The following is a 20,773-nucleotide window of genomic DNA, read 5'->3' as shown; positions in this document are numbered from 1 at the left end:
GCACAGTGTGGTGAAGCTATTGCTGACATAGGCTGCCCAAAAAATTCTAGATATTTACATAGGCGTGTACGTTAATGGGTTAGAAATACCTGGGCAAAGTACAGAAGATGTTGTGAAATAGCCGCACTGTTCATAAGTTGGTCTGCTGGTCTCCGGTTTGGCATTTTGGCTCTTTCAATCATGTGTGGTTTTTTAACCAATCATAGGAGCTTGTTATCAGCTTATAGTAACAACTATATGCTGGATAGCTTAGCTTGAAAGATACCTTTGTAATTTACTGTGATAGTAAAAACCAGGTAGATACTCAGTTTAAACAAAATAAATATTAAAAAGAGGCTTAAAACAAACTGAACAGCAAGCCCCAGAAAAATCAAAGACGTTTTTTATTGTTTTATTTTTTGACAATAAACAACGGGAAACGTACGGGAAGCGTACCCATCTGCCACTTAAAATGACCACGTCCTTAATTGGGAAAAGATTTGAATCTTAATAAAATCTGAATTGGATTTTATTAATGTACTTATGTCACATAACTTCTACAAGTTAAAAGTCTTGCACAAGCTCACATCCACCAGCCCTCTTCGGTCATCCATATATCAGACTGTACGCGCGTTTCCAGGTGCTGTGACGAGGACAACGCGGAAGTGAATTGTCAACAGTCCACAGAGCCGCTGAAAGAAACTATCCTCCGTCCAGACACGATGGCAGAGGGAGAGTCTAAATGTTGTGCTGCTTGTTCCTATTATATCATCAAATTCATGCTGTTCTTCTACGCCTGCTGTTGGTGGGTGAGTACAGACACGATTATCCTAAAACCTAGAGTGTGCGCTTTGTTTGCTCGGAGATCCCGGCTGGCAGGGAGGGAAGGCTGGGTGTGTTTGTGTGTGTGTGTGCTTGTGTGTTTATCTAATGCTTTTGATTTGTGGGTATGCGAGCTCCGGTCAGATCCGTGGGGTGGACAAAGGGTGATCCGGTCTTATTTCGTTTTTCTAATAAAACCATGGGCTTTGTAAGCTACACCTGTGGACGGACAGGTGCTGTAGGATATTGCTCACAGAAACTTTCCGAAGCCACACCCTCCTTGCGTACCTTTACCCTACCGAATGAGAACTGGGTAAATAAAATAAAATAAAATAAAATAAAATAAAATAAAATAAAATAAAATAAAACAAAACAGAGAAAAAAAGAAGAACGGACGAAGCGTCATTTTTCACGCAGGAGTCTTGTGTCCTCCCGTGGTCACTGTACCACAGTACGGGTCATGTGGACCGATGAGCCACATGTAAATCAAATGACAGTGACAGCACTGCAGCAGAGTCGCTTCAGTAGTTTTTCATTCAATCTGCTGACCACTTAACTTCACGCAGGCTATCCGTAAAGTTTCTGTTTTTCTTCCGTAGATTTTTTTCAGTGTGTGGAGCATTTTTATTTTATTTTATTATGTTTTGGGGGGTTTTGTAATTGAGTGGCAGTGTGAGATCAGGGCTCTGACACGCAGTCCGCTGCACTGCTCCTTGTTCTCCTTGTCTGATGGTTTGGATTGTTTGGGGTCACTGATGCATTGTAAAATTATATGGGGACATTTTTTTTTCTGCAGAGGCTCATACTGACTTGGAGGAAGGAGGCATTAGAGGATCTGAACGGAAAATGATCAGTTATGATCAGAGATGGGCAGCGTTACTGTAATCTGATTACTTTTTTCAAGTAACGAGTAAAGTAAGGGATTACTATTGCAAAAACGGTAATTAGATTACCATTACTTTCCCGTAGGAACGCTGCGTTACTGCGTTACTAAAACCGTGATTTTTTTTTTTTTTTTTGCGAGAATGTCTCATGACAGTGAGGTAAGCGAGTGCAACGTTCGTGACAACAGCTGTCTGCAGATCAACAATGGATCATATATCGAGTGCGGGAGAGAGTATGAGCGTGCAGCGTTTAAAGCGTGGAAGTAGTGACCTTACTTTGAGTTTGATTCCATAAAAAGTGACAAAAACATTAGCGTCCGTTGTGCGTGGGAAGGAAACTTCTTTTTACACCGAAAAAAACCCCTAAACAAGCTCCGAGTGCGCAACGACGTAATGGGAAATTCACAGAGAAACTCGCGGATTCTTTCACTGACCGCTGCGCCACACCTGCACCAGGGTAAACCTCCGCCTACCCTACTCCTGCTTTACAGGTGAAAATAGAGCAACAGGACTGCTAGTCTTTGATTTTATTTACTTTCTGCTGTGTTTTACTTGCATCTATTTGAAAGACTGAGTGTAAACACAAAAAATATTTTATTTTATGTGCTGGAATGTGCAGAAAATAGGTTTAAATGTTAAACTAATTTCTTCAAGTCAGAGAATGATGCATATAATTTAATTTTTGCTTGATGCATAAAGTTAAAAGATTAAAACGGATAAAACAAGTTTAAAAAAAAAGAGACTTTTCCATTTGATTACATTTTGTATGATGGATTATGCAGAAAAAGTAGAATTGGGTTGACAGATCTATCGCTTTATCACCTATTCAGGTTGTAAATCGTGTTTTTAAAAAGTAACTAAGTAACTAAGTAATTAATTACTTTTGAAAATAAGTAATCAGTAAAGTAACGGGATTACTTTTTTGGGGAAGTAATCAGTAATTAGTTACCGATTACTTTTTTCAAGTAACTTGACCAACACTGGTTATGATGAAAGTATTATATTAAATGCATTTTAAAAATCCACCTAAAAGTTATTTAGACTTTTACTTTTATTTGTTTACATTTAGACTGCTGCTGTGCAGGTCACTGATGAAACACTGCAAATGAATCAAAACTCTCCAGCCATCATCAGTCATTCCCATCGAGGTTCCTCAGCATAATGCTGCCTCTAGCAGATTCTTATCTTGTTTTCCCTTTAGGATTTTTCAGGAACGACAGACATAGCCTGCCTCGAAACGACCTGCAGATTATCTTTTCCAAGTGTGTGTGTTTGAGTGATAAAGCCATCTGAGATAAGAGCGGGAGTGTATTGTAGCTTCTTGCATTAGAACAGTTTAGGCCAGTTTAGCACATGCACATACACGGCAGAGTAAAACTTTGCAGATAGTAGTCCAACACTATCTACTTTTTTTTTTTTTTTTTTTAGCTATTTCGCCTTTATCATTGCTGTCATTTGATCTGGGGCTGTGAAAGTAATTAAATTTGATTTTTAATTATGAATTTGGCAACCAACAAATAAAACCAGGAAACCTCTGAGAAAAACTTCAGTCTGACAATGCTGCTCTCATTTTGATGATGGAATGATTGCTACAGATAATAATAAGTCTCAGAGCAGACTGTGCACCTGATTTTAGTCATATAATTTTTCAGAATAGAAGTATATCATTATATATGATCCCAGTTTAGTTGACATGTTAGCATAGTTTTGTTCTTACATTTCTCCACCTTATCTTCTACTTTAATAACCAGATATATGAGGGGATATAAACAATGGCTAATTATTAGATCAATAACGCATTGAGATATGCCAATTCTGATATAGTTACAACCAAAGCGTCACATGAATTTAAACAGTTAGTCTACAGTTTTCAAAGGATGTCATGTTGGTTGTTGAGCTGTAAGTAAACTTTGACCTTTCAGCCATCTGTTTAATTCAGTCTTACTAATGCTTGGCTTAAACTAACATGCAGAATTTCAATAAATGTTAACACTAAAGTGGATATACTATGTTTTCCTTTGTTTTTGTCATATATAAAAATATTGTGACAGTGGTGGATGGAGGTCATTGTTTGCTTCAGTAATCCCTGTGAGCAAAAAGCTCGGGCTGAAGTCTAAACTCTCTGTTTCAGACAGGGTCTTTTTTCTACTCTTGGTTTTCACAGAGAATGGATATCCCTAATATGGTCGTCTCAGGCACACGGCTCTGACTGCGGGTACCGAAACCCCACTGACCCATTCTTCAAACCTTTTGCTTACGAGGGTCAGCCAATCGGAAGAAAGTTGTCTTTTTGCTTTAGTAGAATAAAATACAGTGCTGGAAATCAACATTATAAATCCGCTGACCAAGTTTTCTAAACACCTGAAAGGTATTACAGCGAGACAAGTTCAGTACAGCCAGGCCGGTTGGAAATAATGGGTATCGTGACAGTAATTAACAACTTAAGCCGGGCTTTCCACTTCAGGTCTCTGCACATTTGCATTAAAAGGGACATTTTGTGGGTCAGGTTACTCTTTTTTTTCCCATACAAACTTATCCCTGTGATGTTATCTGATGATGATAAGTCCGATAAGTAAGTGATTAAGAGATTCTAAAGAACAAAAATATAGCATTAGAATGCAAAACCTTTGCAAATAAGATGAGATTAATGCAGCAGAAAAATCATTAATCTGTGCATAGCGTGTTAAACATTTTAATTCAGGTTAATTATTTTATCACTGAGTGCAAGCTCAGTCCTGCTGTTTATTTCTAGAGCTCTGAAACTTTAAACTGGATGCATTTAAACTGTTACTGCCCCATAGGATAATAAAGTAAACGTGGAAATCTCTTTAGCTTATAAACAGATTAAACTGAAATTCATTCCATTGTTTGAACAGGTATTCTTTGTGCGCTCTGTGTTCCTCTAGCAGATGAATAGAAATTAATACATGCACGTTCCTGTGACAATGTGTTGCTTCATTCATTGTTTTTAGCAAAGCACAACTTAACAAGTTGCACATTTAAAAATTGTTTCCCCACCAGAGAATGAGGTTCCTGTGGCACATAGACAGACACAGAAAACTTTAAGCTTGACATCTGGTTTTTCGACAGGTTCTTTTCTGTAGACAAAAGTAGTGGATCAGTACTGGAACACAGAGTTCATGCACTGTCACGATCGGGCGGATTACACACAGTAATTCGGCGTGCCCGTGTGCTGGCTAGACCCAAACGCGGCGAAGGCTAGCGGTGGGTTGGAACAGACACGCAGTTATTCTAGTAATGATCAGTGCACGAAGCGTGGCTTCGGAACTGGCGTTACAGACGGAGAGCGAGCGGAGACGGGATGAGAAAAAGAGTCGAGAGGAAAAACACTCACAGTTGCTGAATCAGGCGGCGACTGACGTCGGCAAGGTTTCGGAGCTCCTGACATGAAGAGAACGATGTCTGAGCGGTGAACAGGTGGGGGACGTCTCTCTTTTAAACCCGGCCCCGTGATCAGCTGATCACCGGCTGACAGGACCCCCCCCCCCGAAGACCGGCACCCGACGGTCCAGGACGGCGGCGACGAAAATCCGAGATGAGGGAGGGATCCAAGACGAAGCGGGACGGCACCCAGGAGCGCTCCTCAGGACCGTAGCCAGCCCAGTCCACCAAATACTGGACCCCGCGACCCCGGGGTAGGGGGGTCCAAGATCCGCCTGACAGCGTAGACAGGGCCCCCATCGACGAACCTGGGCGGGGGCGGGGCCGGGGAGGGGGGCGCCAGCGGGGAAGTAACGCGCCGTTTAAGCTGCGAGACGTGGAAAACCGGATGGACCTTCACGGCGGGAGGAAGCCGGAGACGATAAGTCACGGGGTTGAGCCGGGCAGTGATCTCGTACGGGCCAACGAACCAGGGAGCGAGCTTCTTGGACTCGGTGCGGAGCCGCAGGTGCCTTGTGGAGAGCCAGACGCGATCCCCCGGCTGAAAAGGATGACCCGGGTGGTGGCGGCGACGATGCTGCTTGGTGTACAGAGCGTTGGCTCGGGAAATGGCAGCTCGCGCCTTGATCCAGGCCTGACGACAGCGACGGACCATCCGTTCAGCAGCAGGCACGTCGACCTCCGCCTCCTGATGGCTGAAGATAGGAGGATGAAAACCATGGCAGACTGCAAAGGGCGAGAGACCGGTGGCAGAAGAGACGTGAAGGTTATGAGACAGCTCAGCCCACAACAGGTAACGAGGCCAAAGCGACGGTTGGGCGGAGACAAAGCACCTCAGGAAGTGCCCCAGCTGTTGATTGGTCCGTTCAACCTGCCCGTTAGTCTGAGGGTGATAGCCGGACGAGAGGCTGGGAGACGCACCGATCAGGCGGCAAAAAGTCTTCCAGAACCTGGCAGTGAACTGGGGCCCCCTGTCCGAGACTATGTCCTTGGGGAACCCGTGAAGCCGGACGACATGGTCCAAGAAGAGCTCGGCCGTCCATTTAGCGGAAGGGAGGCCGGCCAGAGCGACCAGGTGCACCGCCTTTGAAAACCGGTCTACAAAGGTGAGGATGGTGTCAAGACCATCCACAGATGGGAGGCCGGTAACGAAGTCGAGGCCGACATGGGGCAGCGAAGCAACGAGAAGGTAGGATAGGACTCGGGTCCGACGTGAGGCCGTCCTGGGCGATCTGCCTGGAGAGAGCGTCTGCCTTAGCGTTCTTGGAACCAGGGCGGTAGGCGAGGTGGAAATTGTAAGGCTCAAAGAATAAGGCCCAACGGGCCTGCCTTGGGTTGAGCTGCTTGGCAGAACGAATATGGATCAGGTTCTGATGATCAGTCCAGATCAGAAAAGGGTCTTTTGCTCCCAGGAGCCAATGCCGCCACTCTTCTAAGGCCCACTTAATGGCCAGGAGTTCTCGGTCGCCGACACCGTACCGTTGCTGCGTGGGAGAAAATTTCCTTGAGAAATAGCAGCATGGGTGAAGTTTTCCATCCGGGCCGTGTTGAGAAAGGACGGCGCCAGCGCCAACATCGGAGGCATCCACCTCCACCACGAAATCTCTGGCAGGATCAGGGTGGAGCAGGACGGGGGCCGTAGTGAACCGGTGGATAAGGTCTCGGAATGCCTGTTTTGCACCTGGGGAGAGGCAGAAGGGCTTAGGCAGGTTAGCTGGTTTGGTGAGGGATGTCAGTGGGGCGACAACGGCACTGAAATTACGGATAAAGCGCCGATAGAAATTGGCAAAGCCCAGGAAGCTCTGTAGTTGCTTAAGGCTGGAGGGCTGAGGCCACTGGGTCATGGCTTGGACCTTTTGCGGATCCATGGTCAGGCCCTCGGAGGAGATGGTGAAGCCTAGGAAGGTGGTGGACCGCTGATGGAAAGCGCACTTCTCCAGTTTGCAGAACAGCTGGTACTCGAGCAGCCTGCTCAGCACGGCCCTCACATGGCGAATATGGTCCACTTCGGTGCGGGAGTAGATCAAGATGTCGTCTAGATAAGCAAACACCCACCGGCCTAGCATATCCCGCAAGACATCGTTGATCAGATGTTGGAAGACAGCAGGGCTGTTGCAGAGGCCAAAGGGCATCACCAGGTACTCCCAGTGCCCGTTAGGGGTGATGAAGGCCGTCTTCCATTCGTCTCCTTCCCTAACGCGCACCAAATTGTAGGCGCTGCGCAGGTCCAGTTTGGTGAAGATGCAGGCCTGGGAGAGGGAATCGAGTGTGGTGGATAGCAGAGAAAGAGGATGGCGGTTCTTGATGGTGACTTTGTCCAAGCCCCGATAATCTATGCAAGGGCGGAGCCCGCCATCCTTCTTCTTGACAAAGAAGAACCCAGCAGCAGCAGCAGGAGAGGTAGAAGGGCGAATAAAGCCCTGTTGGAGAGCCTCAGCGACGTACTCCTCCATGGCCTTATTCTCTGCGGGAGACAGAGAGAACAGGCGACCACGGGGAGGGACCGCTCCCGGGAGGAGCTCAATGGCCATGTCGTAGGAGCGATGAGGAGGTAGGGTAGAGGCTCGCCTCTTACTGAAGACCTCAGATAGGTCGTGGTAAGCCGGAGGGATCTTATCCAGATCAATGGGCTCCGGGGGAGAGGCCTCTTCTGACTTAGTCCTTTTTGGTCCGAGAGAGAAGGCAGCGGCGTGGACACTGGGGACCCCAATCCAGGATCTGGCAGGAAGACCAGGAGACGTGGGGGTCATGTTGACGGAACCAGGGGTATCCAAGGATGAGAGGAGAGGACGTGGCCGAGACTACTAGAAACCGGATCTCCTCCTGGTGATCCCCAATAGACATGCAAACCGGCTGGGTCTGGAACTGGATCGGGTAGGGTTGGAGGGGTCGCCCATCTACTGAGGTCACCGGGAGAAATCGATCAACAGGAGTTAACGGAATGCGAAGTCGGGATGCTAGTTTTTGGTCGATGAAGTTCTCAGCGGCTCCGGTGTCCAGGAGGGCTTCAGATGAGAACTGTTGGTGTTTCAGGTGAAATAATACTGGTAACAGAAAACGCGAGGGGTCAGAGGAGTGCGAAGGGCCAGGTGGGACTCCCCCCGCAGTCTACCTGGCGTCGTCGTTTCCTGGACGTAGTGGGCACGACGGTGTCGAGCTGATCCACAGTAGGCGCAGAGACCCTCACGCCAGCGTCTCGCTTTCTCCTCTTTGGGGAGCCCACCCAGCTGCATGGGCTCCTCGCTGGATGTACTGCTTGGGCTAGCAGCAGCTCCTCCAGAGGGGGGAGGAGGCTGCGAAGACATGGCCCTCTGAGGCTGGAAGGGTTTGAAGGCCCGAGGGGTGTGGCGTGGCCGCGACATCACTCGTTGGTCGATCTTCAGGGCGAGGTCCACGGCCTCATCCAGAGTCTTTGGGGCCTCACGGCCGGCCATCTCATCTCGGATGTAATCAGCCAGTCCCTCCAGAAAAATGGAGCGTAGAGAAGCATCTCCCCATTTTAGCTTAGCGGCCAGGGTATGGAATTGGGAGGCAAAGTAACAGACGGGTCGACTGCCCTGGCGTAAATGAAGCAGCTGTGACTCCACTTCCACTTCACTGCTCGGGGGAACAAAAGTCTTTTTTTAACTCCTCCACAAACATGGCATAGTCATTACACGCTGCAGATTTATTGTTGTAGAGAGCCGCGGCCCATTCCTGAGCCTGGCCAGACAAGAGAGAGGTTAACATTGCAACTTTTGCACGGGCGGTGGCGTATTTAGTGGGTTGACATTCAAACAGCATGTCTAAGGTGGCGAGCAACCCAACAGGCCGGCCATCTACTCCGTTCCACTTATCTGGTAGTCCGATCCGGGGCTCCGCGCTCACCGGCGCTGGCTGACGTTGCAGCGAGGTGACGGAAGAGGAAAGTTGGAGGACAGTTTCGGTGAGAGACTCCATCTTTGTGCTCATCCGATCTACCACACCGCGAAGATATAATACTTCGGCTTTCAGCCGTTCGAATTCCGCTGGGTCTATATGAGGCTCAGACATCCTGTCACGATCGGGCGGATTACACACAGTAATTCGGCGTGCCCGTGTGGCGTGCTGGCTAGACCCAAACGCGGCGAAGGCTAGCGGTGGGTTGGAACTGACATGCAGTTATTCTAGTAACGATCAGTGCACGAAGCGTGGCTTCGGAACTGGCGTTACAGACGGAGAGCGAGCGGAGACGGGATGAGAAAAAGAGTCGAGAGGAAAAACACTCACAGTTGCTGAATCAGGCGGCGACTGACGTCGGCAAGGTTTCGGAGCTCCTGACATGAAGAGAACGATGTCTGAGCGGCGAACAGGTGGGTGACGTCTCTCTTTTAAACCCGGCCCCGTGATCAGCTGATCACCGGCTGACATGCACACAGAGTTGTCCGACCAGTAAAAACTGGGCCACATTAGAGTATATTGACCATTTAATCCCAAAACACTAGCCTTACTTGTGACTATTTATTTTTTTTAAAGGCAGTAACGTGAAGTGATATAATTTGATTCTTGAACGTGATGTTTATTTCAACAAATACCTCCAAATGGGAGATATGACTGCAACAGTTTATACTGCTGGCTTACAAGCTTGTCTTTTTTTGTCTTCCTTTCTGGGAAATACTGTATAACCAACCGTGCAGCTGCTCCCTCTCATAGATGATGTGATAGACTGTATATTTTTGAAGACAGATGGCTAATTGACACAACACTTGGTGCACTTAGAAAATTCATTTATTTGTCTCTTCTGTAAGAACCTTTTGAGAAGTTAATTTGCGATGGGAGGAAGCGCAAAAAGGAGTAGAACGGGAGGCAAAGGCATAAGACTCAGTAATAGGTTTATTATGGAGAATGAATGCTGCCTTGATAGGGAAGGTGAAACAGATAAACATGTTATATTTACTTTGATCCTGCTGCTCATTGACTCAGTCACATTAATAAGATATTTTTTGCCACATGGTGCCTCTGAATAAAGAGTTCTGGCACATCCTCCTGGAAACCTAGACACAAAGATTGAACGCCAACAGCGATTCTCATAAAATGTTTCATGCAACAGGTGCTCAAATCTTTTTTTCAGTTCACCGCATGATGCTACAGTAATCATTTCACACTATAATATAATATAATGAGTAATGAAAACAACAAGTAATGATGCACCAGTTGGTTTTGGAGAAACAGAGGACTCTGCAGTGTGGTGATTTACTAGAATTCAGAGCTTCACTTTCTAAAATGTCAGTCTGTAATTTAAACCACCTGTAAAAGAAACTCGAGTGGGTTACTTTCAGATCTCTTTGTGCTTCTTCATTTGGTTTTGTTTTTCTTTTGCTCTTAATGACCTGTTTTTCACCCCCATTCAGCATTTTTGCAGAACAGGATGTGCGCGTGCTGGCTATCAACTGCTTAGAGTGTAAATGTCCAAACAATGTGGTGTATATTTTGGAGGAACAATGTACAGAAGATGATGAGTCATTTCCTGCTTACTGTGGGAATGATTTAACCCACATTAGGACAACACATTAATCTCCTCTGGCTGTGTATTCTGTATTCAAATGGAGAACAGTTGACAAAGAGTAAACGCAAGATTAAAGCAAAGCTCGAGGGTGACGAGAATGCCTCAGGTCATGTTTAATAGTGTTTGAACGCCGCTTTGATTTAAATTCTTATTCTGAAATTAGCATGAAGTGAAATAATGTAAACAACTGATTAGGAGGACAGAACAGAGGAGCACGACTGGAGAGGTGCAGAGAGGATTTGTCAGAGGCTTTGATTGCCGTCTGTAATTTGTCACAAATTGTTTGTTCCTGTCATCTGAATCTTAGAGAAATGTAAAAGCAGCTGGAGTTCTTCCAATAACCTTCCCAGCATGTTCCCAAGTTTGCTGCTTTCTTTCAGTTTGCTGTGTGAAGTTATTTGCTGCTCTTAACTTCTACTTACCCAGTAAAGGTTGACTGAGCTCACTAACACACAGGAAAACGCTGGGATGTCATATTTTTGAATTTTTGTTGCGTTTACTTTGAGACCATTAAAACATTCATTTGTAAAGCCCAAGGTACAAAATTTAAAAACTCAAATGCTAGCTCGTACCCTGGTGAGATCTCTGACCTACAGTGTTGGAGAGAATTTTGGTCTTTACCCAAATCGTCCTCATGATGAAGGTCAAATTTGTCATTTTCACTCTTGACACACCGATTTAATATTTAATCCAGTCTAATATTTTCAGTGTTAATACATTTTGCATACAATCATGATCTCATTAGCATTACTTATCTTCCACATTAGTAAGTCATGCTTTGGGTCTTCCTAACACCAATATCCTGAAATTAGGATCATGGTCAATGCAATGAAATGTTGATATATTCCCATATTTTCATTCTTTAGATTTCTATAACTGACCATGTAGTTGTAAAACTCCTGAATGCATATTTGGAGGTGATCACAGATTGTTCTGGTATATTCACCTCAGTGATGCAATGCTCAGAGAAATTTGCAAAAAAACTCAAGATCTACGTCACAGACTCCACAGGCCTCAGCATGCTACATTTTAAAGTTCACGACAATACAAAAAAGACTGAACATGTATGACTTGTTTGGAAGGGTTACCAGAACAAAGCCTCTTCTCTCTAAAGAGAACACAGCAGCACAGTTGGGTTTGCAAAAATGCATCTGAACAAACTACAAGGTTTCTGGACAAGGTCATTTGGACAGTCGAGGCCAAAGTGGCGATGTTTAGCCACATTTGATGATTAACAAACATCTCATAGGAACCGTCCACTAGTGGTAGAGGGCTGAAGCTTGATTTTAACTTCTTTATATGTCAGAATACTCTATCTAAATGTGAGGCCATCTTTCCAACAGCTTAAGCTCGGCTGAAATTGGCTCGTGCAACAGGACAAATCTTCAGCAGAAGATGTTGCAGCAGCCCATCCCATCCCAGTCCAGACCTGAACCTGAATACATAACTGGATGCCCACAGTCCTCAGTGAACTGAAGCAACGTTGTAAAGAAGAGTGAGCCAGAATTCATCTGCAGTGATGTAGCAGACAGAAAAATTGTCTCCAGAAAGCATCACAGACCCTTTCACTATTGGTTTAGCATTGGCTTGAGGTCAATATAAACACACAGATCTGCATGCATATTTATTAGCCTTTATTATAATTTGAGGTTTTTTTTTTTTTTTTAATGCATATGATCATTAACCAAAGGACTAGACAAAGATTCTAACATTATGTGATAAGGTACATCAGTGTAAATTCATGGAAACGTGGTATTTATATATGGTACACTTGCCTACTGCGTATTAAAGTCCATAGTGACAAGGAATAAATGTGAAAGATGGAAATCAATGCAATAACTTGTGAAAAGAGATTTTTCATCCATAGCATGACCTTTTTAGAGGAAAGCTCATCAAAGTTTTTAGAACTGGCTGCCTGGCCACAATTAATAAATATGCTAGAAATTTGAGACAGGTTAGTAAATTGTTATGTTATTTGTTAGATATTTACATCTGGGGAACAAAATCCACATTTACTGAGCTGCTGGACTGGCTAAAATAGCCTATGATGTCATTCTGAATGTAGATGACAGGATTTCCTTTTCTCTCAGATCGAACAGGTGCTCTGATTATCACTGTTCATAGGGAAAATATGAGAGCCAGTATAGTTTACAGATATTTGTTAGTTCCATGTTGGTTTCTGATGCTTAACTCTGCTTTAGCTTTAAAATGTCTCCAAAAGCTAATTTAAATTAGAACACGATAGCAGTGACAATCCTAAAGTTACATGTCTTTTCCTTTTCTGTCTGTGCTATGTCTGCAGATTGTACCCTGGTTTCAAAGCTGCACTGCATGCCTTTATAGCTGTGAGCTGTGTCCAGTAATAGCACCACGAAGTTGTTTTAGCAGAGCGTAATAGGTTATAAACTACCACTTGATCTTGGCCCAATGCCCTGAAGCTGTTGCCGAGCCATCTGCAGCTAAGTGCATGATGATAAACAGTGTGTGACCTGTTTTATTTTATTTTCCCGAGTACGTTTGTTAGAAATCTGTTTGCATGAATCAGAATGATCCTCAAACAAGACAGACTCTTTGTGGAGATTATCACTCTTGACTGTTGACATATTCTATCCTTGGCAGAAATTTCAAATTGCTGTTTAAAAGGCTCTAAGTGATCTCCTCTCCTCTTGGCTGAATGGAAGCGAGTTCGTGGCGTACAGGCCAGCGGCCAGTAAGAGACCATAACAGACACCAAGCAGGGACATGTAAGGGAAAGGCATCATGGTGGATTATAAACAGTGTTGGACCTTCTGAAATCTGCATATGCCCCCCCCTCCCCCTTATTCTCTTTTGCTGTGATGCGCTGTTCATCTCACAGGATGGATGAAATCAGATTGGGAGGGGGGGGTGGCGGCAAACAGCAATTAGCAATATGTCATACAATGGTGTTTGCAGAAGCAATATGCCGTGATTATCGGATCATTTAGTCTGCTTTTCTGCTCACGCCATGCATTTCCCTCTGCCTCTCGCTCACTCTCTGTCTGAAACATTGCTACTTTGACATTTCTGTCCACAATAAGCCAACAAGGCAGAATTAAAACGATGTTTTCTCTATTTCCTCCTTTGATCTATTCAGTACCAGGGATAGCGCCAGGTGGCTTAACACAAATATCCTAAATTTGTCTGTTTACAGCATACCTCACAAGCAGAAAAATAAACCAGCTCTTCTATGTTTTCTCAGTAGCAGCCTTCCTGATAACAAGCTTCAATTATTATAGAAAAACAACAATTTCATTACAGTCATTGCTTTGAAAATGAAATGGGAAAAGTTATTTTTTTCAGGGTACAGAAGAGAAAATGCTTGTTTTTTCGGTAATGGATATGTGGGTGAAAATTGCAAGAAGTCGTGCTCATTTTAACCCTTCCAGCATGCAAAAACAGACCAAATAACTGAAATCAGTATAAATGGATTGTTGCTATTTGGCCAATTTCCACTTCAGCTGCCTGATCCTATTTCAGGACGTGCCATGTGCTATTTGGCAGTCAGTGAGTTTGTATAAATGGCTCTTTTAATTTTAATTTAGCCTGGAAGTCATTGTTGAAACACACCTGGTCATTTAAATTTGTTTCAGCAAATGCATAGTTGTTAACATTTAGCTGCTGTTATTGAGAAACACTGTTCTCAGACTGAAATTTAGTTTTATATAGTGCTATGAAAAAGCATTTGCCTCATAACTGATTTTTTTTTTCTTGTTTTGTTTTGTTTATTTGCATATTTTTCACACTTAAATGTTTCAGATCATCAAACAAAGATGACGTGAATAAATACAAAATGCAGTTTTGAAAAGGGGGAAAAAAGTTATCCAAACATACATGACCCCATGTGAAAAGTAACTGCCTCTTAAATCTAATTCTGCCACCATTTGTAGCAACTGCTAATGAGTCTTTCACTTCCATGTGCAGGAATTTAGGCCCACTCTTCTTTGCATACTTGCTTTAATTCAGCAACACTGAAAGATTTAAAGAACGAACAACCTGTTAAAAGTCAGGCCGAAGTATCTCGCTTGGATTTAGACGTTTCGTGACACTACCGCCATCCTGCATAACTCTTGGTATGATGTTTGTTTTCATAAAAAGCTTCATCAGTTTTACGCCAGATGTAACGGGACTCGAACCTTTCAAAAATGTAAACTTTTGTCTCGTCAGTCCTCGTCAGCTATTGTTGAGTTTCTTTAGATCACAGCATGATGCGATGCTTATTGAGATCCCTGTCACTTTGTTGAAAGTGCTGCAGCTGCTATACCATCTTTAAGATAACTGCAGATGAGTTAGTGAAATCGTACTTCAGAACTGGTTTTAGTAAAAAGGAAATTATTTCTTCTTTAGCACATAAACGCAGTGTGGTGATAAATAGAAGGATGCCGAAAAGATGGTGCAGAAAGCTACAAATAGTCAGAAGGAAAGTACACAAACCTGAAGGAGTTGGCCTGATTTGTACACAATGAAATAGCTGGCATGGACAGATGCAAGGATATTGATGGTCACACCGTCGAGCAATAGACAGGATGTATGTTAAATCACAAGACACAATCAGATGGCTGATCAGTTTGTTTCACTAACTTATTTACACAAGGCATAAAATTATCACTAATATATATAGATTTTTTTAATGTTGCCCTAATACTCCTTAAGAAAGATGTGACCATTTTACAAATGATAATGATCAGAAAGTGGGGAAATACTTCACAGCACTTTATTAGCTAGATTGATATGCATAGAATAAGCCAAATATTTGAGGTTATATGGTGCAGTTTGCTCAAAGTGTGTCTGTAATAAACAAATAAACATTTTCAAAGTGAGCCAGAAGAGTATAACACACACACACAGGCTTGCTTTGACACAGTAGAACAGCCTGTCGTTTCTAAAGATAGGATTCAAAACAGCGTCACATGAGGTGGTGATAAGTTTCCTCACGGTGTCATTTTAGATGCAGGAACCTGAGGATGTCAGCGCTGGAAACACCGCTGTAAGGGAACAATAAAAAAGCAGTTTTATATCGAGACCGACCACTCATTCAGATGTCTACACACTTGACCCGGCTCCTCTCTGTGCAGGGGTTGTGTTGTGTTTAAAAAAATAAAAAATACACCCCCCCCAAGTAATTTGGGTGAGCTGACCCTTTGCGCTCTCCCCTCTCTCATTTTGCTCCTCCTAGACTTTGACAGGTTTGTTTGCTGATTGCTTAAATAGCTTCTGCCACTGTTAATTTGACTTAATTGACCTTTTGATTAGGGTTCTCATTAACAATTCTAATGTCTACATAGGAGCCTTCTTGTGATATATTATTCAGCTGGCGTGCAGCAGTATGTGGCTGTTCAATAGTGCTTCTTTCACAACACAACAGAAAGAACAATGGAGCTGTTGGTCTTTATATGTTTAAAAATATACCTAAGTTGAGGTATAATTATGTGAATCCACTCTAAATGGAGGTTCTTGAGCTAAATCGGCCTTGCAAGTTTCACTTGAATCGAATTGAAATTTATAGCATTGAGCACAAAAAGGGACAAAAAAACCCACTAATTTCTGTCAAGAAATATAATTTGCTATTTGTGAAAGTTTGCTTTGTCCATGTGATACTGCTCTGTTTCACAGGAACATCCTGCTGAGTTTCCAATTATCAGTCCGTAATGCCAGTGCCCTGTTTCATTTCTACCCATCTTTTGTCTTTAATGGGAAAGCTCTAGCCTTCTCCATCCTGAACTTGATGACTTTGTATGGATGATTGGTTACGTGAGAACTTAAAACTGAAGATTGAAGAGAACTGAAAGAGAAGCAATGACAAAGACAGAAAAGTGTGTATTTATGGCTGTGTATAAACAATCTAGGCAATTTGCTTCACAGCACTGATGGTTCTTAAATGTTCTTTTGAATTGATTGTTGAATTATGTTGGAGTAATGTGGTGAAGGGAAACTCGAACAAAGACACTGTGTGTGCGTGCATGTGTCAGACTATACAAAACTTCAGAGAACCTAAGTAAGAAACTATTATTTACAATAACAACGCTGAATTATCTGTTACCATAGTCCACTACAGTCTGGCGATTATAAAGATTATATTTGCTTTATTTATTTATCATTTCTTCTTCGGGAGAAATTTCATACCCTTGTAGCTCTACAAGGGTATGCCTATAATTATGTCAGTGTTTGCCAGGATTTCTTTTGTTGTTGTTTGATAAAGAAACTATGAAAATGCTTTATACAATTCGCTTTAGAAATGGACAAAAACATTTTTGCTTCTGTATACCACCAAAGTGGAATTTAAATGAAACATTCATGATTTGATTGAGGTGCAGACTTTATGCTTTATAGGCATATAGATTTTTATGCTTGTTGTTGAGGTTTCTGTCTACATCAGACAGACTCACATGGACCATCATCCATAGACTGTACATGAGAGATTGGGAGACTGGCACAGCTTACTGGTGTGAAAAGTGAAGTCAGTGTGAAAGTACTGTTAAACTGCATTTTATAATTATTCGCTTTAGGGTGAGGCTACCATGTGGTTTACAAACTGCTATAATATGAGTGTGCAGTGTCTCTTGGTTTCTTAGTCCGATTCACCTCCTGGTCATCACATACAGTGTGAGGGCTACACTAACCAACAGGTGATGTCACAACAGTTACATTTATATGAATACGTTTGTGTGACTTGTTATTAGCTGACTGTAGATGTATCCACTGTGGCCCATCTTTGTGGTTGCAAGGAGTGGTTGTTTGAGTTCTTGTTACCTTCCTGTCAACTCAAAGCTAATTGGCCTTTCTCCTCTGACCTTCAGCATCAACAAAAATCCAAACCTATCTGTCCCTGTGTCAAAATATTAATTGCCTTATTGTTAAATCAAGCATTGACTGTGATAACCACGTTTTTTGGGGAAGCAAAGTTCAATTTCACTAGCTATATCCAGCCCTGATTACTGCTGGACCTCCTGAATCAAGAAATCACTTAAATAGATCCTGTCTGACAAAGTGATGTTGCTGTATTTTCCTTCTAATATGTATGACCTTAAACTTAAGTATTGTACGCGTCTCTTTCTCTGTTGTCTTTGAGACCTGGTGGTCTAAGCACTTTCCATTTTTTTTCCACCTCAATGTTCCCTGCTAAGTGGTAGCTGACGAACATGTAATTGTGGAAATTAAGCTTTGGCCCACTGAATGTTTTATTCTCTTAGTTATATTTAAATCTGCAGAAACTGAGCGAACCTAGAAACCTGCTGGTTTCCCATCATGTTCAAGCTGATGACTAATCTGTCCTAACTGCTTCTCTTGTGTGTTTCCAGCTAATAGGCGGATGTATCCTGGGTATTGGCATCTATGCAGAAGTAGAGCGACAGCAGTACAAGACACTGGAGGGTGTGTTTCTGGCCCCATCTATAATCCTGATCCTACTGGGCATCATCCTATTTGTTGTTTCATTCATTGGAGTCTTGGGTTCCCTGAGGGATAATATAACTCTATTGAAAGTGGTGAGTGGTGAAGTATTGTAAATTGTCTTTGCATCATTGTTATTTGTAAAGACGCAATGTTCTGTGGTGGGGCTGGTGACCTGTCCAGGATGTACCCTCCAGACCTCCCCATTCTTCCACAGTTTAAACTAAACCAGTCTGTCTTACTTTCTGGGATTTAAAGACAAACAAACAGGAAAAAGCTCTTACTGGATGAAACTGGTCGAGAGTTGCATGATGCTGCACCAAAAACCTAGTTGGAATTGCTTTGCTAGCAGATCGTTTGCTTATAAGATGCCAACTTGTCTGCAAACACTTTCCAACTGAAACTGTGAAGAGTGTGACACAAACCAGAAATAGAGATTGTTACGTTTTGAAACATGTTTGTTTCACTGGTAAAAGCACAACTTTTACTTCAGCTGTAGCAACGTGCTAGTGACCAAAACAATCAATAAGAGGTATTTGGTGCAGCATCACATTTGCAACTGATTTCATCGCCAGCAACCAGTCAGACAATGTATATTTTCCGTCGCGACTGGAGGATGCTCACACCGGTCTCTAAGCTGGAGTGAGTAATGGCTTATTACACTAAGGAGAGAGAGTCATTTAACATAATGTACTAAATGTTTGCTTCTGTTGTGTACTAAAGCTATAGGAAGAAATGCAATGAACTGACTGGTGAAAAATCAAGACACACTGTATTACAAATTACTTAATAAGCAACTAAACAACTGGAATCACTGCCAGATGCATGAAAAGACAAACTTGTGAAGATGGCATCTATATTCAGGATTTTATGAAAGCACAGAGCAAGACCAGAGTTTTCTGGTCACTGGTTGCTTTAGAGATTAACTAGGATAGGAAGGAAAGGTCTTTCTGTATGGACACAATACACAAACTGTTAAAAGATGCACACAAAGGCAGGTTAGAAAACGTTATCTCAATTTTTTATTTTTTTTTGGGGGGGGTATGCTTGAACTCAATAGAACAATGAAATTCACATGTAAAGTGTATAATATGTCATTTCTCTTCTCTTGTCTGGTGCACCACAGTTCATGTACACCCTGGCAGCGTGTCTGCTCCTGGAGCTGGTCGGAGCAATCTTGGGGCTGGTGTTTCGCAACCAGGTCAGTTGCCTAAAGTGTTAATCAGTTCCCTACCATTTTGAAATGCTCTGACTTCAGCAGGTGGGCAGTGAAGGCATGTGTTTTATTTCACGTAGCAGGGAGCAAGATAACAACCAAAGCAGTCTGACACTGACAGTCTGCTTACCACGAGGAAGAGATTCACTCTAGCCAAGAAAAGTAAAGCCACATTATGTAGTTTAATTTGATTTCTGAAGTCTTATTCTCTTTAACATGAGATAAAGCTGTTTTCCTGTGACCAATACAATAGATTAAACTTGCACAGGATCAGAATTCATATGTTTAGAAGAGTATGTAGGATTATCAGTTGTCTATGTGATATTTATGTCATCCTTCACAATGTCTCTGTATTTTGCACTTTTAATATTTCCCTCTTAAGTTCTCCTGTTGGTCCTGCTTACTGTCTCTGCCTTATGATCTCTGGCTTCTTCCAGCATAGGTCATCATGTCTGTCAATACTTTCTCAGCCAGAAAGGAGCAACTTTACATGACTTAAAAACTCCAAATAGTTAACATGTAAAGAGTGGAAAGTTAAAGTCAGTGATTGTTGGAAATTACTGCAGTTTTGAATGTCAAACTGTCTGCAATAAGGCACTGCGGGTGGGTGATTCAAAATGCAGGGTCTTGTCTAATGTAGAGGCCCCCAACCCCGAAGTGTAGAGCACCTTTTAATGAATCCTGTTTAGACAAGAACGCTCGATTGCCTTTATTTGCTGTGCTGTTGGATTTTCCTGAGGTTGTTCCTGCTGCTGCGTCGTACCAAGAGATTTTAATGGTGCGCCATTTAAAGGCAGTTGTTAATAAAAGCAACAGAAATTGAGTCTTAATCATCAGGATTGTGATTTTTATTTTGTAATCCTTTTTTATGGGGAAGGCTCAGTTTTAAATGAAGTATAAAGGGGACCAAAATGAGACACTGTGGGAGGCTCATTTGATTCATCAACAAATTCTTAAATTAAAAAAACAAACAAATTATGGCTGCATATTGTAAAATTTATTTTATATGAAACAAATTATCAAACCTCCACCTCTTAATGATTTAACTCGATGTAAATGAGGCATCAGGGTTCTGTACTCCAACAACACTGTTTATTATGCTTTTATTAAAATAATGAAAATTGGTCCACTTCACATGGATTAAATTTGATGTTATGTAAACAATAATTTTCTCTATATTTAAAATACACTTTGTGGCTCAAACTAAAGGAGGTTGTTCAAGCAGAATTACAAAACAAAACCAAGATCTGGATGTAAATATGTCGTTTTTTGTTGTCGTTTGTTTTTTAGTTCGTTTTTTTTAAATTGTAATCCAAGCCTCTCTAGATGAGAGGTCTAAAAAATAATCTTATAAAGTTAAAGCTGCAGGGTTTTTTTTTTTTTTTAAAAATCATAATTACTAAAGAAGGGCTAACAACAGAAGGTAGATAAGCCAGTAAATCTAGGGTCTGTAGTGTCTGAAGTCCTCTTTATCAAAATCAACATAACAGAAATAAAGCAGGAAAAATAGACCCTCTGGACCCATCAAAAAAACCAAAA

At 42.5% G+C, this 20,773-nt stretch overlaps 1 protein-coding gene across 1 annotated transcript in view; it reads left to right on the top strand.

The window, feature by feature from the left end:
- Positions 1–625: 625 nt before the first annotated feature.
- tspan15 (tetraspanin 15) overlaps positions 626–20,773 on the top strand; it is a 67,064-nt gene continuing 46,916 nt past the window's right edge. Inside the window, exons 1-3 of the mRNA XM_084931790.1 lie at positions 626–788; positions 17,928–18,113; positions 19,145–19,219. Of these exons, the coding sequence (XP_084787916.1) occupies positions 702–788; positions 17,928–18,113; positions 19,145–19,219 (348 nt within the window). The 5' untranslated portion in view covers positions 626–701. The remainder of the gene's footprint in view (positions 789–17,927; positions 18,114–19,144; positions 19,220–20,773) is intronic.

Source organism: Perissodus microlepis, chromosome 1 (assembly GCF_051167445.1).
Source record: "Perissodus microlepis isolate ML-2025 ecotype Zambia chromosome 1, ASM5116744v1, whole genome shotgun sequence".
NCBI classification, from domain to species: domain Eukaryota; kingdom Metazoa; phylum Chordata; class Actinopteri; order Cichliformes; family Cichlidae; genus Perissodus; species Perissodus microlepis.
Note: the sequence above shows the minus strand (reverse complement) of the source record. Positions and strands in the feature narration are given on the sequence as shown.